The 24,457-nt window shown below is 40.3% G+C and overlaps 1 protein-coding gene across 2 annotated transcripts; it reads right to left on the bottom strand.

Moving 5' to 3' along the window:
* Window positions 1-1,104: 1,104 nt before the first annotated feature.
* Window positions 1,105-5,662, bottom strand: MRPS14 (mitochondrial ribosomal protein S14). Of its 2 annotated transcripts, none has more exons than XM_069065522.1 (3): window positions 5,509-5,662; window positions 3,570-3,728; window positions 1,105-1,531 (listed from the first exon to the last, which is right to left on the bottom strand). In XM_069065522.1, the coding sequence occupies exons 1-3, from the start codon at window positions 5,551-5,553 to the stop codon at window positions 1,349-1,351; spliced, it is 387 nt and encodes a 128-aa protein (XP_068921623.1). In that variant the 5' UTR covers window positions 5,554-5,662; the 3' UTR covers window positions 1,105-1,348. The 2 variants fall into 2 exon arrangements, with proteins under 2 accessions (XP_068921623.1, XP_068921624.1); XM_069065523.1 differs by lacking the exon at window positions 5,509-5,662 and adding an exon at window positions 4,318-4,375 and having other exon boundaries at window positions 3,570-3,712.
* Between the last annotated feature and the right edge of the window lie 18,795 nt (window positions 5,663-24,457).

The raw sequence follows: 24,457 nt of genomic DNA, 5'->3' as shown, positions 1-24,457 counted from the left end.
TGCTTATAAGACATCTCTGGATGTCTCACAGACCTCATAAACTCCAGGTTCAAAACTTAATTCATTATTTTCCCCCCACAAAATCCTTCCCTCTTAACTTTCCTATACAGAGGGCACCATCATCCTCTCAGTCACCCAGACTTGTGCCCTTGGTTTTATCCTTAACTGTTCACTTTCTCACCCTCTGTATCCAACCTGTTGCTAACTCCTGTCATTTCTACCTTTACTGCACCTCATATACACGCCCTTCTTTCCTCTGATGATGACTCTTACTAACTTATGCATGGATATTGCAATAGCTTCTAATTGGTTTCCCTGCCTCAGGTCTCTGCCCACTACAGTTAACCCTCCACACAGCCACTGAAGTGTCATCTCCCAAAAGCACAGGTCCGACCACATTACCTTATTCAGTAAACTTCAGTGGCTCCTTTACCTCCAGAATGAAATGCAAAACCTTGTTTGGCTCTTAAAAGTCCTTCATAATCTGGTCCCTTCCCATCTTTCTAGTCTTCTTTCACCTATTCTGTATCCAGTGAGTGACTCTCCAGTGGCTCTCCTCCTGTTTTTTAAACAAGATACTCCATCTCCCAATTCCTGGCATTTTCACTAGTTCTTTCATGCCTGGAATGCTCTCACTCTCTGTCTCTTTCTCCTTATCTTCCCCTTCTGCTTCCACAACTCTAAGTCACAGCTAAAATCCCACCTTCAGTAAGCAGCTTTTCTAGGTCCTCCTTAACCTTGGTGCCTTTCCTCTGAGAGTATTTCCAATTTACCCTGTATCCATCTTATTTGTACTTAAGTTGTTTAGATTTTGTCTCCCCCATTGAACTGTGAGGTCCTTGGGAAAAAGGACTATTCCTAACCCCCCCTTTTCTGTATCTCCAGCACTAGGGCCATGCCTGTCACATAATAAAGTGCTTACTAAATGCTTGTTGACCTGACTTGACTCCAGCTTAACAGGACCTACCAGAGTTTGTGTTCCATTAGTAGAGCCTTCCAAAATTCAGGCACCTTCCCACCACTTCAAGCAGCAGGGTTTTAGTCTACTTTTACTTTAAACCAAGCAGAAATAAAGTAAAACACAAATTTCTTCACATTAAAATCTTTTTTTCTTTACCAGTATTAACAAGTTTAATTATAAGAGAGCAATTCAGTTACAGACCATGTCCTCCACAGATTGCTATGATACCAAATTTTTTTTCTGCTCAAAAAAATTAACTTAAGAAAAGCAGTTCTCCTATGCGGCTCTTGGTTACTGCTTGTTCATTCATGATGGTGATGACATTCCTTAACGTCAATGCCAAACACTCAAGCAGTGTCCAGTTTGCTCTAACTAGGTACTGCATATTCACCACATGGCTCTCTGCACCCCAGAAAGTTGCCCATGATCGGCCAGATGCCGGAAGACAATCCGGCTGAGCCTCCAGCGTCTCTTTACTCCCCGGGGTCGAGATGTCATGACACACCGATTTCGTATCCTGACAGGACAGCTGTCTCTGGGAAGAGCAGCAATTTCCTGATCTGCTACTTCCTAGGAAAAAAAGAGACAGTATTATGGCATAGTTCTCATTCATCAGTATCACCAGTCTGTATGAATTTTCCAGTGGAGATGGTCAACAAGCTTCTTCTTAGGACTTTTTAGGCACTGACTCTGATTCTCACAGGATCTTAAAATGGAAAGGGAACTTGGATGTTGTCTAGTCCTGCCAGTAAGAATTCCCTAACCCTGAGAAGCGTCCGCTTGAAGAGCTCCTATGAGGACACAACTACCTCTTAAGGCGAGTCCAAGATCAAATGTGTAAAACATTCTGTTTGGCTCTTAAAGTCCTTCAGAATCTGGTCCCTCCTGCCTTATATAGTCTTCTTATACCTTGTATATGCTCTGTGATCCACTGACCATCTCCACCTTCTGGTTCCCATGACTTTGTTTCAGTCGCAGCACAAATCTCGCCTTTGCTCAGAAGCTTTTCCAGGTTCCCTTTAACCTTAGTCTCTCCTCTCTGAGAGGATCTCCGGTTCCTTCCGTGTGCAGCTTGTCTGTGCATGTTTGTTTACATGTTGTCACCCCCCGGCCTGTGAGCTCCTGAGAGCAGGGGCCTTTTTTACCTTTCTTTATATCTCCAGTACTAAGCGCAATGACTGGCATCAGTATACCCTTAATAAATTATACTTATACATAATATTATTATATAATAATTAATATTGTAAATAACACTTAATAAATGCTTCCTGACTGACTGACAGGAACTGCTATTTATCCACATTTCTCCTATCATGTTCTTTTTCTTTTGGAGGGCAATCAGGGTTAAGCGACTTGCCCAAGGTCACAGTTAGTCAGTGTTAAGTGTCTGAGGCCACATTGGAATTCAGGTCCTCCTGACTCCAGGGCCAGTGCTCTATTCACTGCACCACCTAGCCATATTCTTTTGAAATTGATTTTTTTTCAACCCTATTGAAGAGCTTTACATTAATCCCTATAGATGAAATTAAGCATGACTAGGTTCACTTTTTTTTTTTTGTAGAATTAAGGCCAGAGCTTACCCACAGAATAGGATTTGCCTTGGTGTGGAAAAAAAGTAGACCATAGGCAATTTTTAAACCCAACAAACTTATGTCCCAAAATGGCATACTTGGGCTGGTAAAGATAGAAATGAGGTTATAACACACACACACACACACACACACATTGTATATTGTATATTTTTGTGTGTATATAGACAGGTATAGATATAAATATATAGATCTAGACATGTGTGTGTTTATGTGTATGTGTGTGTGTGTATATGTATAATGTATATCTTCCTCCTTTCTTTTTCCTCTATCATATGAGTAGTGCTTCTGGATATTAGGTACCTTGTACAAAATGACAGAAAGAAATGGCCAGTGTCTTGCCTTCAGCTTCTTGGCACCTGCCCTTTTGATGTACAAGTCAGTCACATACTTTTCAAGGTTATGTCTGTGTTGGGGTGGGGAGGTTTCTATCAGATGAACTGTAGTGAGAAGGGGGGACAGGCTCCAGTTCACTAAGTATCTTTAAGGCTTCCTGTACTTACTTCATCCTGAACCCTCTTGTTGGGATGTGTGAAGGATACAAAAGTTTAAAAAACAGACCCTGTCCTCAGGGAGCATATAATTTTTTGGAGGAGAAACAAAAGTTGTGTCAGCCCTTCAAAGAACAATAAAAGATAAACAAAGGGTTATGGGGAGAGGACTAAGCCATAGGAGAAGGATATGGCTCATAGAGATGTGCCCTGAATGATAGGTAGGAATTGTCATGGGTGTTGCTGGGTTGACTTCAGGTGACAGGTGAATGGTCCTCAATTCTCAGGGCCCTCCAATTCTCTGACTCTTTTAGAGTCTCTTTTAGACACAAAAGTGTCTTTCACAATGCCTTGCACATAATATGTAGTTTATAAATATGTATTGGATAAAATGTCACAATGATTAAGGTCATGTAATATAATGGATGAAAGTGTAGCTAAGTGTGAGTAGCCTTCTTGAACCTTGGCCTTTTGAGGAAAGTTTCGAGAGAATTTGTATAATTTCTTAAAATTAAATCTTAAACTTACTTGGAGATCTTTTGGCAATATAGTGTTCTTTCTGAGGGAGTTGATCCGAAGCCTTTCATCTGCAAATTCAAAGGCCATCTTTCTCCTCTTTACATCACGAAGCATTCTCCAGTCCACATAGTAACTTCGTATCTGTCCTGCACCTGAAAAAGGAACCATCTAACGATGGTCAAGGAAAAAGACAAAAAGGCAGTAAAATTGCTTTGTTCCTTGTCTTGATAATCCCCCACCTCTTGTATAGCTTTTGTGCAATATGACTTAAAGTTTCCAATTCAATATTTATTAGATGTTTGCTCTGAAGAAGGCACTATACTAGGTGAAGGGGAGTAAAGAGAAAAAACAAAACAGTTCCTGCCTTCCAGAGGCTTACATTCTACCAAGGGAATGGGACATGCACTCAAACAGATTTGTAATCTCTTCAGGGTAGGAGTTCCTCCAGTGAGAGACATGGCAATTCATCCATTCCTCCCCTCATCCTATAGGACTTTTGCTGATGTTCTCCCTAAGGTTCCCCAGGAGTCCACCTGTCATGCTGGAAGCCTTCCTCAAGTTCTCCCAAAATCTTGAGGGTACCACGGAGCACTCTGGTTGACCACCTGTCTGTCATCCCGCGCTCTTGCCGGGTGAGGAACTCCTATTCTCTTCCTATCATAGATTTCCTTGCAATTATTCATCCAATAAATATTTTTAAGCAGTTTCTATATGCCAAGCACAGTGCTAAGTACTGAGGATACAAACAACAACAAACCTGGCCTTCGAGAAACTTCCCGCTGAACGAAAATAACGTCCATGTAGACAAGTAAACATAAGGAAACTGAGCAGGGAACGATTCTAACTGAGGGGATCGGCAAAGGTTCTGACTCGGGATTTGTGGCTGAGCTGAGACTTCAAGAAGGCTGGAAATCTTAGACTGTAAGAGGCAGAGGTAAGGAGGGAGTGCCCAGATGGTACAACGCCGACTTCGGAGAGATGTCAAGCGAGCCGGTTTGGCAAGAACACAAAATACCCAGGGAAGTCACAGGCGATGCCTGAAAAGAGGAGGGCAGATAACGGAGCTCTAAGGGCTGCGCGGAGTTATCTCGGAAGCGGAAGGGATCGGCTGACCACGTCTGGGCAGGGGAATCACAGCCAGGCTTCAGGAGGGCGCTCAGCAGCGGCGCGGAGGCGGGATGGAAAGGGGGGCGCTGGAGCAGGGGATCAAACGGAAACAGTCCGGGGAGGGGGGGCTGAGGGCCTGGCGGGGGAGCGGGAGGGGCGGGGCTGCAAGTGAGGGCAGGGGACCAGGTGCGAGGGAGGCGGAGGGCTCGGGGTATGGATCCCGCATGAGCCCCGCACCAGTGCGCGTCCCCAAGCTGCTTTACATGCACTGTGGATATTTTTAAGTGTGTGAAATGTTTGAAAATATTTAAAATAAAATGTTGAGTAAATGATTGTCAGTGTCGGGAAGGATTTGCAGGAAGGGCGGGTTTAGAGGGCAATGGCAATTTCTGGCATATTATAGATACATATATGCACATATATATTTGTATATATGCTAATTATACATATAGTTCTAATATAATTTCTGGCATATTATATACACATACATATGTGTACACACACGCACGCACACAGGCATTTGCGGTCGGTCCGTGTGAAGCCGATGACCTTCGGCAGACGCGGGGAGCACGGCACAGGGCCCAGGACACAGCCTTTCCGCCGGGGGACGGCCCACAGCTCAGCAAAGGGCCTGGAGGGAACTGGGCCACACAGGTCACTCCAGACTGGGTAGATCAGTGACCTCGGAGACGCTTCTGGCTCTCCGTCTACACTCGCTGCACTCATTCCTCTGTTCCCCAGGGGGAGGGGGGAGGCCCCCGGGCAGGCCAGTTTCGAAGATCGGGGAGCTGCCGCGGGGGACAAGAGGGAAGGAGAGGGAGCAGATACGCGCGACACTGACCTGACGTACGGACCTCAGCAGAGAAGCCAGCATGGAGGCCGCCATGTTGCCGGACGCGAGATTCAAAAGCTCCCAACTTTATTGAGCCTGAAGGAAAGGGGGGCGGACATCGGGAGGCGGAGCCTCGTGCCGGGACAGGAGGCGGGGACGGTGAGAAGGGAAGCCCTAGTGAGCGTGCGCCAGGAGGATGCGCAGTGAGGGTGCTCGGCTGCGGTTCTCCCCACCCCCTTCCCATGACGTCATCGCGCTCGCTCAGACTTCCCAGCGTCCAGGCTAAGTTTGTCTTACCTGCTTCTGCTCCGTCTGGGTCGTGATTTAGAACTTGTGTTTAAAAAGGAGAGAGTGCAGGGGCGAAAATCGGTGACATTAAAAAAAAAAAAAGCACCGTCCCTTCTCTTAGTCAGGCAGTCCACAGACATTTATAAAAGCACGTACTTTGTGCTGGGCACTGTGCTGAGCGCTGGGGATTAGGAGAAAGGGGAACACCTGGCCCCTGCCCTCCAGTAGCTCCCGCTCTGACAGGAGAGACCCAGGGGCAAAGGGCACGACCCCAGAGTTTCCTTACCTGAAAAATGGGGCTGATAATAATAGCACCTGCCTCTCGGGGTGAGGACAAAGTGACTCGTAAACTATTTGTAAAGCGCTTTGCAAACCTTGAAACTTTAAAAGCCTGGTCATTAGTGAATAATAACTCCACCGAACTTGGAGTCAAGGAGATCCGAGTCCAAATTCTGCCTCGACCACTTGTTAACTGAGTGATCCTGGGCAAGTCTGGTTGCTTATCTGTAAAACCAAGATAATACAATATTTATAAGTGCTATATAATCATCATCATCACAGAATAAGTGGGAGGTGATCTGATAGCTGAAGCTTTTGTTCTTTCCAAAAAGCTCATTTAATTACATTCGATCTATTCTGTATAAATCCTGTATGTACCTAGTTACTTCCTATGATCATTATTAGTGTTTATACTCTATGAAATAGAGTATAAAAAGCCCAGTTAGAAAACAGAAGTGAACAAGAAAGAAGAGTAAAAGAAATCTTAAAACTTCAATTCAACAAACAAGAAAACATTTATTAAAGAAGGGTCTACAGTGATAGCCTGGGATACTGCGCCGGTGCTGGGGATGCAAGAAAAATGTTTCCTGTTCAGAAGTACCTAACTCTACTTTCCACTTCAGAAGCCCCCAGAGGACGTTTTGGGACTTAAAAACTACAAAGATATGAAGAAACAGTCCTCAGGTTTTATGTTTAAGGATTTCTAGCTATAGGACTTTATTTTAAATATCTAGAGACTGTTTTCCCCTTAGTTCAGAGTCATTTGATACTTTTAAAGTTACCTATTTTCTTTTTCAGTGGCATAAAGGTAGTAGATGATGAGCCTATGGTTGTGTCCTGAGAGCCCTAGATTTGGAGCTAGGGGCTTTAAGTTTAAATTCCTGTATGGCCCCTTACTATTTAAATGACTTCAGGTAAGTAACAATCTCTCTGAACCTCAGTGTCCTCATCTTTAAAATGAGGAGATTGGATTAGGTGACCTCTAAGGTGTCTTCCAGCCCTAAATCTATGATACTGTCATCCTCTTCAGAGGGGTTATCCTTATTTCTTGGGGACCAGTATAGTCTTGGCCAGAAAGTCAAGAAACTTCCCATCTACCAGCGAGTCAGTCATTTCCTCCTTCCCTCTTCTCCCTGTCTTTTCTCATCTTCATTTCTGTGTTATCTGCTCTTCTTGGATGAATTACTCTCTACCCCCTTTGTTCTGTCATTCCTCAGGTGGATAGATAAACATTTTCTTAATACCTTTTGGTTTTGGAGGAAAATAATCCAATACTTAGTTAAAGTTCTTTTTATTGCTTAAAAATGGAAATGTTAAATTCTGCCAGTCAATTTTACATTAGTGCAGTCTGGGAGTCTAATGGCAAGAACAGTCCAGATGGCAGGACTTGACCCTACCATATGACATCCATATCCATCAAAGCTGACATGTATATTCTCATGTGCTTGGCTTTACCATTTCTTCCATATCCAGCTCCTCCCTGCTGACCAGCAGCTGCTGTTCCCCAAGAGAGAACATGATGTTCCTGTCTTTTCTCTCCCACATAAGAGATGGATGTGGTTTGGCCAAAAGTGAGAGATTCCTGGGAAAGAGGAAGAGCCTTTGGGTGGTCCATGTGTGTTCAATGCACGTTATTTGTATGTGGAGTCAGAATGGTGGTGGTAGTGACTGTGAGGAGAACGCTGTACAGAAGGGGAAGAAGGGTGGGGAAAGGAAAAGAAAGCTGGGGAAAGATGAAAATTAGATCTAGTGGCAAGGGTGGGAAGGAGAAGGGAAGCCTTTCTTTTCCTTTGATCCTACAGTTGGAATTGGGAAGAATGTAAAGATTGCATTTTATTTTGTCCCTCAAAAGTCACTTAAGTAGAAAATCCTGCCTGAGAAAACTGTATGCCTACTATAATATCACGAGGTTGGACATTTAGTTCTTACTCAGACTCTGAGATGGTGTGTTATATGTAGGGGATGAGTGAAACATCTGTCTTTTTAAAAAATCTGGACCCATTAAGTATCAGTACCAGATCTGATTGACTTAGTAACTTGGCAGTAGAGTATGGGAAACATTACCTTCTTACTGCTAGGTGCTTACTGCAAAAACTGACCTGTATAGCATGCCAATTAGGCTCCAGTCTTGTTCAATAGAGACAAGTTTTATGGTTTACACACAAGGTGGTGCTGGTGCTTCATCTGAGCTGAGTGCCCTCAAAATCAGTTCTAGTTATCCTGTCAAAACACTGTGTGATGTATGCAGGATGGAAAAAAAAAAAGAGGGGGGGGAATGGCTTTTTAAAGTGTTGTCCTTTATATACCAAGCTGACACTTTCAACCCATCACTTGCTGTCTTGGTCCATTAGTTATGATAGTTTTGCATAGACCTACCCATACCCTCAAACATTTGTGAGGCTGCTGACCCTTGGATTAGTTACATAGAGTGAAGGAACTCTTTACCTTGACTAGGCTCTGACCAACTGAATAGACACTACAAAGTCAAGAAAGTCAGGAAGGGTCAGTACAAAATGCCAGCTAGCCTTTCTAATTGTTCCTAGGCGTTTCTCTCAAGTCAAGTCTCTGTGTGTTCGACTTATGATCATGGGATCATGAGGTTTATATATGGAAAGGACCATTCAACCAGTCAATCAATTGAACAATAAACAAATTATTAAGTACCTATTATAATCTAGGTTCTACGGATGCAAATACAAAGAACAGAATAAACCCTACTCTCAAGGACCTTACATCCTAATAGAGATCTAACTCCCTTCCCCTTTAATTTAAAGATGAAGAAACTGAGTCCTAGAGAGGTTAAGTGACTTGCCCAAGGTCACACAGAAAACCAGTAGCAGAACTTGCATCAAGACCCAGGTTCATCAATCTCTGGGTCTTATAAGAAAAAACAGTATGTTCTTTTATCTTTTATAGGGTGAACCTTTCTTATAATGAATATGCCCTTCAAAGAGTAACTGGCCTTAGAGTCAGAAAACCCAAATTCTAATCCTGGGATAGTCACTTAATAGCTTTGTGACCCTCAAGAAATCCCTTTCTCCACTCTGAGCTACAGTTTCCTTATCTGTAAACCAGAGACAATGGCATCTTCATTTTCTCCCCCATAGGAATCAGATGACATGAGGATCAGACGAATTCATGTAAACAAAGCTTTCTGTAGCTTCCAAGCATTGTGTAAATGCAGTAACTGCTATGAATTATTATATTGTAAATTATTGGAGAGCAGGGAGTAAGTCTTCTTCATCTTTATATCCCTGGTGCTTTTATAGCACAGTACCTTGAAAATACCAGGCATTTAAATAAATGTTTTTAGGGGATGGTGATAGTATCCAGAATACTTATTTTTGGCTTACCTCCTTTAGTCCTAGTGACATCGATTCACTGTGCTTTTCTCTTAAATGAAATGCTTTTACCTGCCAAACGTGGAAAGAGAATGACTCTTTGGTTTGACTCCAAATCCTGTGCTAGGAAGAGGGATAATCCTGAGCTGTTTGGGGCCAATCCCATTGAGTTTCTTTCCCTGTTTTCTTTTAGCTTCCTTCATTACAATTATCTTAATTTTTATTATGAATATATTTTCATATGTGTATATATATGTGCATTTGAATACCACCTCGTAGCTCCTAAGAATGAATTGTATATTTTGTTCTGGGGTTTGGGATTGGCTTAGTTTTCCCCCAGGGTACACTTTGCCAGCTCACTTGTGGCCTAGGGTGAAACATAATGTTTCAAAATGACTCTGGCGGTGAGGATACACCTACTTTCTTTTGCAATGCCTTTGACTGGTTTACATTTGAACAAAACAAAACATTTATAGTTTGTAGCCCAAGCTTTCCTCATTGTGGGCTCCACACAGCTACACCCAAGTTCAGTGTACTCAATCTACTCTTTCAGTTGGCATCTAACTAAAACCATATATCACAAGCTCCATTCTAATCCTTTTCTGTAAAATCAAATCAAAAGAAATACAAAACAAAATTAATGGTCAAACTATATTATACCTTAACTTAGAGCAAAGCTTTTAGTTAAGCATAATAGTAATATAAATAAGAAGGAAAAATCCTCTTATAAACTCAGGGGCACACTTTCCCACAGATTCCTGTGCCATCACTGGGAGAAAAAGCATAGAGTCTGCTTAACTTGTACTCCAAAGATTATATCCCAGGTGGAGCACTAGTCTATATTGGAAGTTTCATCTTATTACCTTCCCATAAAGCTGCTTATATCATTTGCTGATCTCTTGATGTTGGACTATTTTCTCATCTGCCTTCTTTCCACTGAACCCTTATTGGCACTTGCTGTTTTTCCATTGAATCATACCTACCAGGTGATTTCATTCTCTGCAAGGGATACTTCCAATCATTTGTGAACTATCCAATAACCTCAGGGCTATTACAGCTCTTTTGTGAAACAAATCTTAAGTTGTAACTAGCCAGCATAGCAAGAGTCCCTATAGTCAGACCTGTATTTTGGACACTTTGATATCTCTTCACCAGCAACTCTTCCAAGCCCATCTGATATTTTGGCTAGAATAAGTAAATTCCTTTCATCCCCTATAATGCCCTCATCAGCTAGCAATAGAACCATCTAGAATATCTTGCACCTTCACTTAATCAGACTGAAAGGTCAAAATGGAGGTGGAAATTTTTGTCCTAAATTCCTAAAACAACATCCAAATCATTATTGAAAGTGAATTTTTAATTAATATTCCTTTTCTCCCTTTTCTTTTCTTCTTCTGTCTTGAGTCCTTTTGAAAATTTTCATCTATCTAATGAAAACTCAAGTTGACTTCCAATTTCAGGGAGGGGAATTAGATATATTACAAGAAGTTGAAGGCACCTAAGTCAGTATTAGACAGAGCTAGGCAACCTCCACAAAGTAAACTAGGCAAATTCTCATGATTCTAGACCACAAGACGAAAGGTTCTAGTGTCTGTCATTGTTACTTATATCCCTTCTCCAGAAAAGACAAAGAAGTGAAGCAGTGTAGATTTTTATTCTTCATTGCTGATATGGTCCCTTATCAGTTTCTAGGTGAAGAGAGAAAGTTAGTAGCTTTTCATTTCATTTCTCTCTTCATTTCTGCTTATGAAACATTTTCAGTCCTTCTTAAAAAGATACTATACAATCATAAAATTTTCTCTCCTTTTTTCATAACCATGTCAATGGAATCATTTAGAGTAATGAGGAATTTTAAAGCTCACGCTAGTCCAACTCCTTGAAACTTAGGTTACTATATTGCATATGAGGGAAATTGCTAAGGTTCTATGTACAGTTAAACCCACAAACCATAATGAGTTTGGCAGGGAGCTAATTATATTAATCTAATTTAATTCTGTCCTGATTTGCCAAGGAAAAGGAGTTGTAAAAATTGTACGTGAGGATATTTTCCTTCTGTTCCTTTATAGGGTCAACAACAGTTGGCATCTAATTCCAGTATTGGTTTTTTTATTGTGTTATTTTTGTTTGTCTTTCCTTCCCAATAGAGTGCAAAAAGTAAGGGCAGTGACTGTGTCTTATACATGTCTTCTATTACCCATGGTACCCAGCATTGTGCTTAGTATACATAAGGTGTTCAGTAAAATTTTTTTCAGTAAATTGATTTACTAGATTAAATTCCTGTGGACGTTCCCTATGGGTCTGTCTTTGGCCCTCTTTTCTTTTTCCTTTGTATTGTCTCACTTGGTGATCTCATCAGCTCCCATGGATTTAATTATAATTTCTGTGCAGATGAATCTCAGCTCTTTTTATCCCAAGCTAACCTCTGTTCTGACCTCTACTCACACTGCCAACTGTATAATGGACTTCTTGAATCAGATGTCCTGAAATTGAACTCACCATGCCTAAAACTAAACTTATTATCTTTTCCTCAAAACTTTACCCCCTTCCAAATTACCGATTATTGTTGAAGTGGGTGCCACTAATCTGCTAGTCATCCAGTATCATAAATTAGATGTCATCCTCAACTCCTCATTCTTTCTCACCCCTCATATCCAATCTGTTGCCAAGACCTTTGATTTGACATTAACATTTCTCATGTACATCTCCTTCTTGCTGCTCATATGGTCACCATCCTGCTGCAGATCCCTCATCATTTCACTCCTGAACTGTTACAAAAACTTTCTGAGGGGCAGCTAGGTGGCTCAGTGAATAGAGCACCAGCCTTGGAGTCAGGAAGACCCGAGTTCAAATCTGGCCTCAGACACTTAACACACACACACACACACACACACACACACACACACACACACACACACACACATAGCCATGAGATCTTCGGCAAGTCACTTAACCCCAATTGCCCTACCTTTCCCCCTCAAAAAATAAAAAAAAAAAAGCTTTCTGAATGGGCTGCCCTTTGCTGGTGTATTCCCTCTGAGATTACCTCCAATTTACCCAAAATATATAAGTTTGTATGTATATAATTGTTTGCATGTTGATTTCCCCATTAAAATTAAGGCAGAGGCTGTTCTTTGCCTCTCTTTATATTCCCCACAGTGCCTGCCACATAGTAAATGCTTAATAAATACTGCTTTCTAGTATATAGTATGTTTTTCTTTTCCTTTCCCTTGGTATACTTTGTACATATCTAGATCTCTACCTTTCCCCTCCCACTTATAGAAGAAAGAGACAAAAGCAAAAATAAATTAGCAGGGAGAGGAGATTCTAACTGTGTACAGCTCATAGATTTAGAGTTGAAGAGGACCCTAAGAATCCATCAGGTCCAATCCCTTTATTTTACAGATAAAGAAGGTAAGTTAGGGTCACATTGCTAGTAAGTGTCTGAGACAAGATTTGGATCCAGGTCTTCCTGACTTGAAGTTTGGTGCCCTATTCATTGTCATGTTGCTTCTAACTCCCTAGAATATAAAGAGGACACTGTCTTTTGCAGGTTCTTTAATACCAGATACCACATTTGTAAGATAGCAAATGCTCTTAAAACAATAACTGAAACCTATAAATTCATTGGTTCATAAGTGTCTATAATGGAACAACTTTTTGTTGCTGAAAACAACATAGTATAATGGACTGGAATCAGCAGACCTAGATTCTAGATATGGTTCTTCCACTTAACCAGCCTTTTAAGTTTGAGTAAAACTTTCTGGGCCTCAGTTTCCTTATTTGTAAAGAGAAAAAGTCAGACTTGATGACCTCTTAGGTTCCTTTCAGCTTTAAATCTATGATCCTATGATGAGATGATCACTAAGGTTCTTTTTTACACCTAACATTTTAAGATTCTAACATCTGCTCCACTATATAGACATGGGGCTCAGATTGCATTCTCTTTTACTGGTTACTTGGTAGAGAGATTGGGACTCTGTCATGCATTTGTAACGGAGAGACCATAAGACCTATTATGTAGATGCTGAAAGGCATTAGAATTGGCATGATAACTCTAGGTATCATCCTAACCTAAAAATTCCTCCAAAGAGTGTAGTGAAAAGAGCACTAGACTCAGTCAGAAAGCCTGGGTTCAAATCCCCACATTACGAATCTCAATTATACTGAGCTGTGTAACCATGGGTAGGTCACTTTATTTCTCTGGACATTGGCTTTTTCAACTCCCAAATGAACTAGGTTATCTCTGAGATCCTTTCTAGCATTGTTATTCTGTGATTCTATGACCTGGTTCTTTTTAAAATCCGCATGAGAACACAAGACCAAATAGAAGTGTTCTTCCTGTTGGGTTGGAAAGGCCAAACTCCTAGCAAGCTTAGTCATCTGAAGGCTGTCCTCAGTGGGTGATGTCAGACTCCATGCCTCAATCATTGAATTGAACTGGCAGCCTGCATAAAACCTCAGCTTAATGCTTTGTATAAACCACAGGGGTCTGCTTCTGGGAGAGGAACATTTGTAGGAATGATAGGGAATGGTATTCCAACAGGAAAGTATGATGTAATGAATAAGGGGGAACAAAGCCACATATGTGGTTACTTTGCTTTTAAGTACATTTGTCTGTATGGGATGTACATAATTACTGAAGAGACATTTTGTCAGATTCCCTTTTTTCCCTCTTTGCTGCATTTAGTTTCCCCTTCCATTTCAGGAAAAGGGCATTATATTATTATTAACATTTATTAAAACACAGAGTTCTAGGAATCAAAGAATAGAAGCACAAACTAAAGAAAGTTGGTGATGGGAGAAATGTGATTCTCTGGTATAATAAAACTTGGTGATTATAATGGCCCTTTAATTTGAGAAACCAAAAGAAGTAGAGGGACATAACCTTATTGATGAATTGATTTAAAGGATAAAAGTACTGTGGATATCATGAAGGATCTGGTGAGGCAGGTTGAAGGAATCATTAGCTCCATCTTACAAGTTGTAAAACTAAGACCTAATGCTTTATCCAAGGTCTCATAATAAGTCTATCAAAAAAAATCCAACTTGATCCATCCATCCCTGTTAATTACCATCCCATATCTCTCCTTCCTTTTGTTGCTAAATTCCTTTAGAAGACTATCTACAATAGATGGTTTCACTTCCTTTACTCTCATTCCCTACTTAACTCTACAGTCTGGATTCCAACCTCATCATTCAACCAACACTGTTCTCTCCAAAATTACTAATAATCTCTTAATTGCCAAATCTAATGGTCTTTTTATAATCCTCATCTTTCTTGACCTCTCTGCAGCCTTTGACGCTGTCAATCACCCTCTTCTCCTTGGTACTTTCTTTTCTCTAGGTTTTCATGACATTACTGCTTCCTGGTTATCTGACTGCTCCTTTTCAATCTTCTTTGCTGTATCTTTATGCAGGTGATGCTAACCTTAGGTGTCCCACAGGGCTGTCCTGGGTCCTTTTCTCTTTTCCCATCATATTATTTCACTTGGTGACTTCATCAGCTCCCATGGATTCAATTATCATCTGTATGCTGATCATTCTCAAATTGACTTATCCTAGCCCTGTGCTCTTTCTTGACCTCCAGTCTAGCATCTCTGGCTGCCTATCAGACATCTCAAATTGGATGTCTTGTGGACATTTTAAATTCAACATGTTCAAAACTGAACTTTTTGCCTTTCCTTCCAAGCCCTCCCCACTTCCATACTTCCCAGTTACTGTTGAGGGTGCCACAATCCTCCCAAACCCCCAGGCTCAAAAGCTAGGTATAAGCTTCAACTTTTCACCCACTATCACCCCTCATGTCCAATCTGTTGCCAAGGCCTGTCCATTTCCTCTGACACTGGTACCACCTTGATGCAGACCTTTATTGCCTCCCACCTGGACTACTTCCATAGCTTGCTAGTTGATCTACCTGCTATAAGTTTTTCCCTTTCTCAGTCCATCTTCCATTCAGCTATTTTGATCTTCTGGGGCAGAGTCAAGATGACGGAGTAGAAACAGGACTTCCATCCCACTTCTGCTTCCACCTCCTTCAATTCATGTAAAAAATGACTCTAAACAAACTTTAGAGCTACAGAACCCACAAAATGACAGAGAGAAGCTAACTTCCCGCTGAAGACAGTCTGGCAGGCTGGCAGGAAGGGGTCAGTGCAGCACTCTGGGAGCCCAGCCCCACGTGAGCCTGAGGTTTTAGCCTCAGGGTGGCCACAACCAGCTGCCAGCTGGAGGGACTTCAAATCACCAGCAGCTGTGGTGGTTTCCAGAATTATCAACCCATAGATGCCAAAGTGAGAGGTCAGTGCAGTGTGGACTTTGGGACCCGGGAGTTCTGGAGTGTGGTCCAGCCTTTACCCCCTGGAGGGAGAAGCAGCTGAGGTGCTGCGGCCATATAGCCACTGCCACGTGGCTGCTTCAGAGTCTGCAGATTGTAGAAGGACCAAGTGGCCAGTCTCAGGGGTAATTGCTCTTGCTTTAACCTGCTTGGATCTGGATTGCTGTCTTGGGTGGAGGTCCTAGAGTGCATGACCAATTTGCCAGAGCATGTGGAGGCTTCAGGAGGTCACCCAACTAATAGCTCCAGCAGCTGCAAAAACCCCAGCTATTTGGGACAAAGCTCCCCTCTCTGGTAGCAGAGTTCTACTGTGGTAAAAAGCTCAAAAGTCAAGTAAATGAGTGGCAACATGAGCAAGCAAAGGAAGCAAAGCAGGCAGAGCAATCCGACATTAGACTCCTATTTTGGGGACAAAAAGGATCAAAGCATGGAACAGGAGGAAGACGGTGAAGTCAGAACTCCTGCACCAAAAGCTTCCAAGAAAAACATGAGCTCATTACAGGCCATAGAGGAGCTTAAAAAGGATTTTGAAAACCAAATAAGAGAAGTGGAGGAAAAATTGGGAAGAGAAATGAGAATGATGGAAGAAAATTATGAAATGAGAGTCAACAACCTGATTGAAGAAAATAACACCTTAAAAAATAGACTAACTCAGATGGCAAAAGAGGCTCAAAAAGGCACTGAGGAGAAGAATGCCTTAAAAAGCCAAATTTGCCAGATGGAAAAAGAATCTCAGAAGCTCACTGAAGAGAATCATTCCTTCAGAATTAGATTGGAGCATATAGAAGCTAGTGGCTATGAGAAATCAAGATACTATTAAACAGATCCAAACAAATGAAATAAAAGGCAACGTGAAGTATCTCATTGGGAAAACCACTGGCCTGGAAAATAGATCCAGGAGAGATAATTTAAAAATTATTGGACTACCTGAAAGCCATGATCAAAAAAAAGAACCTAGAAATCATCCTTCAAGAAATTCTCAAGGAAAATTGCCCTGATATTTTAGAACGAGAGGGCAAAAAAAAAAAAAAAACCCAAACCCAAACCTCTAGGTTTAAAGAATCCACCAATCACTTCCTGAAAAAAATCCCAAAAAGAAAACTCCTAAGAATATTATAGCCAGGTTCTGGAGTTCCCAGATCAAGGAGAAAATATAAGCAGCCAGGAAGAAACAGTTTGAATATTGTGGAAATACAATCAGGATAACACAGGATCTGGCAGCTGCTATACTGGGGGATCTAAGGGCTTGGAATATGATATTCCAGAGGTCAAAGGAGCTGGGATTAAAACCAAGAATCACCTACCCAGCAAAACTGAGTAACATGTTTCAGGGGGAAATGTTCAATGGAATGGCTCTATTCAATGGAATAGAGGACTTTCAAGCATTCTTGATGAAAAAACCAGAGTTGAATAGAAAATTTGACATTCAGATACAAGAAACAAGAGAAGCATGAGAAGGTAAACAGGGAAAAGAAATCATGAGTACCTTATCAAAGTTGAACTATTTATATTCTTACATGGAAAAACCATAATTGTAACTTATGAAACTTTTCTCAGTATGAGAATAGTTGAAGGGAATAAAAATGTATATATACACATACATATACATGTATATAGGAGGGTATATGGGTATATGAATACATATGTGTGTGTTTATATGTGCACAGCTATATGTAGACAGAGGGCACAGGACCAATTTAATAGGCAGGGACAATACTTACAAGGGGAAATTAAGAGGTGAGAGAGGAATATAATGAGAGGAGATGGGGAGAGACAGAATGGGGTAAATTATCTCATATAGAAGAGGCAAGGGGAACTGTTACAATGGAGGGGAAGAACAGGAAGGCAAAAGGGAATGGTCAACCTTACTCTCATTGAATTTGGCTTAGGGAGGGAATGACATACACTCTAAAAGGGTATCTCACCCTACAGGAGAGTAGTGGGGGAAGGAGATGAGAGGGGGGATGATGGAAGGGAGGGCAGGCTGGGGGGGGGAGGGAAGTTGGAAGCACCCATTTTTGAAAAGGGACAGGATCAAAGTAGAGAATAGAACAAGTGTGTGTGTGTGTGTGGGGGGGGGTAGGATGGAGGGAAATATAGTCAGTCTTTCATAATATATCCACTATGGAAATGTTTTGCATAGTTACATATGTACAACCTATATTGAATTGCTTATCTTCCCAGTAAGGGTGGGTGACAAGGGAGGAAGGGAAAGAATCTGGAATTCAAAGTTTTAAAATCAAATGTTTAAAGAATTTATTATTATTATTATATGTAACTGGGAAACAAGATATACAGGCACTGGGGCATAGAGATCCACCATGCCATACTGGAAAGTTGGAGGGGGTTTGGGGGAAGATATGGGAGAGAGCAGATTCGTGGAGGGGATATTCAGTGTGATTGCTATTTTGGGGTGGTGGGTAGGGGAAAAATGGGGAGAAAATTTGTAACTCAAAATCTTGTGGAAATGAATGATGTAAAGAAAAAATTAATAAAGAAAAAAAAGTGATTTTCCTAAAGTGTAGATCTAACCATGTCATTCTTGTCCCACACTTAGTACACTCCAATGACTCCCTATCACTTCCAGTATTAAATATAGAATCCTTGGTTTGACCTTCAAAGTCCTTCATAACCTGCCCTTCCCATCCCTTTCCCATCTTATACCATACAGCCCCTCCTACCCCCCAACATGTATGCAATTCAGTGACACTGGCCTTTTTGCTGTCCCTCACACAAAACAATTTCCGAATTTCTGTTTCCTGGATTCCCTGGATTCCTTCAAGTCCCAGCTAAAATCTCAAATTATATAGGAAACCTTTCCAAAGTCGTCTTATTTCTCATGCCTTCCCTCTTTTGATTATTTACAACTTATCCTGTATTTAGCTTGATTGTCCATATTTGCATGTTGTTTCCTCCATTAGATTATGAGCTCCTCAAAAGCAGGGAGTATCTTTTATCTTTCTTTGTATCCTCAGTGTTTATAGCATAGTGCCTGACATACAGTAGATACTTAATAAATGTTTATTAATTAAATGATAGGTTAGAAGTGGAGAAATCAATAAATAGGGTGAAATTAACTGTATTTATTCATATTTTATTTCAGAAACATGAACAAAAATGTTGCCAATTTTATTTTGTAAAAACTGTCAGTACAAAATAATCATAGGTAAATGTCAGTAATTTCTGTAAGTATGGGAAAATAGCATCCAGTCTATTATGGACAGTGGAGTGATCACCTTCCTAGTTCTGGGTACTTGACCTCTCTTAATGGCATCTATTGTTTTATTAGCTTTTTCGACCATCATGTCACACTATTAACTTATGTTGAGCTTTCATCCACTAAAAACCTCAGATGTTTTTCACTGGAAATGATCCCTAGCTATTCTTTTCCCATCCTATATTTATAAAGTTGATTTTTATTTTGAATCCACATGCAGGACTTTATATCTATTTCTGTTAAATTTTATCTTGTTTAATGTAGGCCATTGTTCTAGAGTTTTTGTCATTGGGTGTGTTAGCTATCTCTTCTCCCTTCTTGCCATTCATTGGTTTAGTAAGCATTCATTTATACCTTTATCCAAGTCATTGTTTTTTTCTTTTTTTTTCCCTTTGTCTTTTTGGTGGGGGGAAGGCAGGGCAATTGGGGTTAAGTGACTTACCCAAGGTCACACAGCTCGTAAGTGTGATCAAGTGTCTGAAGCAGAATTTGAATTCAGGTCCTCCTGACTCCATGGTGGGTGGCACTCTGCCACATAGCTGTCCCTCAAGTCACTGTTAAAAATGTCAAACATTGCAGGGCCAAGTACATATCCCTGGGGCTTTCTGATAGATACCTCTCTCCAAGTTGACATCAGTCCAGTCTTCTTTTAGGGCCTACTCATTTAACTAGTTTCAAATTCACCTGACTACATTATCATCTAGGCCAGTGATTACCATTTCCTTCTACGTCATGGTTACATTAGTAAGCAGTAGCAATTCCTTGCATTAGTCTAAGATCCTTTTTCAAAGAATACAACTCTATTTGTGTTAATTTAGTATATTTGGGACCATAGTAGGTAGAAATTACTTCAAGATAGAGATTATAAAGTTAGAGATATTTTTCTGTCTATAAGATGGGTCTTTGGATGCTTACAATCTCTGTTTTAGAATCGTCTTTGAGGTCCATTCTGACTTTTTCCAGAAGATCTCTTGGAGAATCTTTATCATATATGTTCTAGCAGCTTCACTTAAATTATTTTTAAGATTTATCTAGCCTTAATCATATCTCTGATTCCCCTTAGTAGTGTCAGGGATAGTTATTGGGAATATTATGTGTGGATGCTTAGTGAGCAAGTTGAAGCAGAATAATTTGAATGGTGGGAAATCATCTCCTACCTGTCTGATTCTTCCTTTTCAGTCTTCTTTGGTGGTTCACTATCTATCTCCCATGCTGTCTTGTCTGGGCCCTTTCTTTCTCTCTTTTCTTTCTCTTCTGACAGTCTCATTATCTCCCATTGGTTCAATGTTCATCTCTATAAAGATGATGCCCAAGTCTAAATACCTAGTGCGAACCTCTCTTCTGAACTCTAACACTTAGTTAACAACTGCCTGATGCATATCTCCATCAAGATAGCTCATTTGACATCTCAGAATCCACCTATGGCTAACTGAAAACATCATCTTTCCTCTAAACTTGCACTACCATTGACCCAGTCAATCAGGTTTGCAACTACATCCTAGTTTCTTCCCTTTCCCTTACCTTCCATATTCAGTCAGTTGTCAGGTCTAGTTGACTCCATTTCCATGATTTATTTTGAATTTGGTGCCTTCTTTCCCTCTGTTCACTAGGTTTTCACCGGCTCAGAGTTGGACTGCTCTAATAGCCTCTTAATTAGTGTCTTTGTTCCCAGTATCTCCCCTTTATCATCTATTCAAGACACAACTACCAAATTAATCTAGGAAGAGATCAGATAATACCATTGTCTTCCTAACAGACCTATAGTGATTCTCTTTAGCCTTTAGGATGGAATACAAACTACTCAGCCTGGTATTCAGGACCCTCCACTATCTTTCCAGTTTTGTCCCATATTCTTCACCTTTAAATTCTCTATGTTCCAGTTAAACTGAACTATTACCTCATCCCTTAAATTGACATTTCATTTTGTGCCCCTATAATTTTACCCAAATTGCCCACTGTGCCTGGAAATATACATGCCTAGCATGGTGCTTTGAACATGGTAGGTACTTGATAAAATCTTGTTGAATTGAATTGAATGTTCTCCCTTTTTATCACAACCTCTCGGAATCCTTGTTTTCCTCTGAGAGTTCACCCAGGTATTGCCTTCAAGTTGAATGCTTTACTGAGCAATCCCTTCCAAAGTTATAAAGCACTCAGGCTTCTCAAATTACCTTGCATTTAACTCATCTGCCTACATCTCTCCAGTGGGATGTAAGCTCCTTAGAGGCAAAAATGATTTTTTCTCATTGCTTTGTCTTTGTGTCTTTAGCACCCAACTGTAGCACCAATGCAATGTTTACAGCACCCATGATCACAATAAAGACCATGACTATAAGTATCACATGTCGTTCGATCACAAAATATACCAAACTCTCCATATAGAGGATAGAACTGAAGCATTTATTTAGACACCAGAAAACTGAATCCCAAAACCAGTAAGCTGATTCCATTATAGTACCAAGATATTCAGAAGTCATAATAAGACTGAAAGCCATGTCATCCTTCAGCCTTCCTACAAACCAATACAAGATCAATATTTACTCACAAACCTCTCTATCTGCTTAATGAGCATCCTCTCTCTCCCACTGGCTTGCTGGCTCTGGCTACCAGCTTCTTGTGGGTTCTGCTTCCCTTCAGCAAACTCCTCCCACCACAGGCTCTATGTGACTACATTCAGCCTATCAGGGGGAAGAGTTTACTTTCAAAGCAGGGGAGGTCTTCAGACTCTCCCCTAGGTCTATTAAGGGGCAGGGAAGATCTTCAAATTCCCATTCTCATTACACCAACACAGTGCCTTATACATAGCAGGCCCTTAATAAGCATTTGTTCAATGGAGTTGAAATGGAATTGAATGGTGACTGATCATACCTCAGCCTCAGTAAAATCTTTTACTCAAGGCACAATGAAATGGACTAAGTGGACCTGTGGTTTGTAAAAAGGTCAACTCCTCTCTTTCACGGTACAAAGGAATGACCCTATGGAGAATATGCTGCCTATAAAGCACACAATGCTTCAACTCAATTTACTGATTAAACTGGATTATGGTTTTTATGTTGGCTGGGCAAACAGGATTCCTGAGGGATATTTCTTGTTCTTTGTCATTTCTGAGGTGCTGGCTACATGACTCTGGGAGAAATAATAATAGGTTTTGAAATTCAGGGTTTGACCAACCAGCTTCTCCAAGTGAATTCTGGCCTTGGTTTAATTGGACTGTTCTTTTAGGAAAACTTATTAAGAAACAAAGTTTTTTAAAAAACAGTTTTCTTGTCCTCCAATTAGTAAAGCTGCCACATGCTCACTTCTTTCACTGGTATTTCCTGTTTCTAGCTTCTTCAATTGCCAAGGAAGGAGTGAAGATTACAGATTAGTCACACAGCCTGGCAACACTGCTCTGGTTCCTGGTTAAGTCCACTCCACTGGCAAAGGGACTGGGGTCATTGCTGATCAGCCTCTCACTGTAATCCTTTTCTACCTATGGGGAGCTGGCAGATATAATCTTTATAATGCATAATGTAAGCCTTTTAAATTCTGGGGATCCTTATCCCAAACCTCTCCCTCCTACCAATGAGTTAGATCTGCTGTTGCTGTCCCCCAGAATGACTAACTAAATCTCTTCCCTTAGAATTCTAGGGATATTCTTGAGGGATTGAGGTAGTTTTATTTTCTTTCTTCCTTTTTTTTTTTTTTTTTGCTTTTTTGGAGGGAGAAAGGTAGGGCAATTGGAATTAAGTGACTTACCCAAGGTCACAAGGCTAGTCAGGTCCTCCTGCCACTCCAGAGGAGGTTTTCTAATGCCATTGGCTTGAGCTTCCATTCCATTGGGGTAGTTCAGGGTTAAGGACTGTGTAGATGGGAAAATAGGCATAAAAGCCATTAGTTGCTGATGTTCTCTGGTACTTTGGCGGGGATATTAATAATGTTCAAGATTTTTTCCACGTCTTTGGAATCTTCCCTTCTTTCGTATGTTTTGTGAATCAATCTCTCACAATTTTATCACCTATGGCATGAATGTCTTCTATATAAACTTGCTCTGATACAGCTCCTTTTTTTGGCTTCATTTTTTAAAGAACTATTTCTACCCCTCTTATAAGCATGTTTGGCATTGTGATGATAGAGTGGATGTTTTGGTGGTTCCGCTATCTTTGACTGAAAACAATTTCTTGAAATACTTGGCAGATCTTTTCCATTTTTTGTCTCTTGCCTTTCTATTTTCATCCTTAAATTTTTTGGGATGTCTTCTTTTCTCTGGCTTTCTTGTCTAGTTGCTTTAAATTGATTCTATTCTTCACTGCTTCTCTCTATTTTATAAGATGATATTGCTCATAATCACCTGTTGTCCCCCTTTCTTAGATTTTTACAAACAAATTTACATTCTAAACTGGTGTTGCCTTTGACCATCATATTTCTGTTTGCTAAGTGTTCTAAATGTTCACTTCTTAGGCGTTTTTGATATTTGTGCTGTGGCAGTTAATTTATATAGGTTAAATTTCTGGTTAAAATATTATAATTGGATTTTATATAATTCATATTGTCAGTTTTCTATTTTCAATGTCAAATTACTTGCTTAAATAGCTTAGAATTGAATTGTTTCCATTTTGTGCTCTACCTTTTCCCTATTGTTATTTTTTTTTACTTTATACTATTTCTGATCTTTGTACTGACAGGTCTGTGGTCTGACTGTACAAAGACAGTTGATTCAAAGATGACTCCTACATTTATAATGAGTCCTTTCCTGTCAAAATACAGTTTCATTTATAAAATGTCATTTGGTACTCACTATGTTCAATGTATATCAATTCTTTTGTGAAAGGAAATATTCAAAATGTAAAGGCATAAGATTTCTTTGTGATCTATAAGTCTTTAACCTTTCCCATTCCTTCTTCCTAAACCATCACATCAGAAATGTTTTTCATCATCCTGACCCACAATCACATTGAAGATATTGAGTATCAAAGTGCATGTTGATTTAATTTGGAGAGTATTATTAAATTCTTTGAAGAACTCCTCTACCTATTCAAAGTGCATAAGCTGCATTTATTTTCGTGATGGTCTTTTTTCAGATCCTTATCATGAGCATTGTAGCACAAGATGAACAATGTCCCATGGAATGTGATTTTTTGCTTTTTAGTCCATGATAAAGCCAACTCCACCATTTCTTTTCTTTGCCTTTCCCTTTCTTTGCAATGGTACTTGCAAACCATTTTTATATTTAGATGCAACTTCCTTCTTTCAAAGATGAGAGATGGTCAATTGACACTTATTAGAAATGATAAAATTTAAACCCCAAAGCACCTATTTGTGGGCACTAATGGACTTAACAAATGCAAAACATATACATGTTTTATGGAAACCTCATCCCTAATAAAATATAAACTTTTTGAAGGCAGGGACTTTTATTTTTGTCATTAAATCCCTAGTCTCTAACACAATTTTTTCCTTGTAGTAGATGTTTAATTCATATTAGTTGAATTAAATTGAAAACATCTTTGCAAACAAAGC

Source organism: Petaurus breviceps, unplaced genomic scaffold (assembly GCF_028583685.1).
Source record: "Petaurus breviceps papuanus isolate PSGF00001 unplaced genomic scaffold, PetGlider_PUasm1.0 90692, whole genome shotgun sequence".
Classification (NCBI taxonomy): Eukaryota; Metazoa; Chordata; class Mammalia; order Diprotodontia; family Petauridae; genus Petaurus; species Petaurus breviceps.
Note: the sequence above shows the minus strand (reverse complement) of the source record. Positions and strands in the feature narration are given on the sequence as shown.

Excerpts from the sequence above, each read along its gene's own strand:
- MRPS14 (XM_069065522.1), bottom strand. The coding sequence starts at position 5,553 with ATGGCGGCCTCCATGCTGGCTTCTCTGCTGAGGTCCGTACGTCAG. Across the intron at positions 3,729-5,508 it reads TGCTGAGGTCCGTACGTCAG|ATGGTTCCTTTTTCAGGTGC; the intron begins GTCAGTGTCGCG and ends GACCATCGTTAG. Across the intron at positions 1,532-3,569 it reads TATTGCCAAAAGATCTCCAA|GAAGTAGCAGATCAGGAAAT; the intron begins GTAAGTTTAAGA and ends TTTTTTTCCTAG.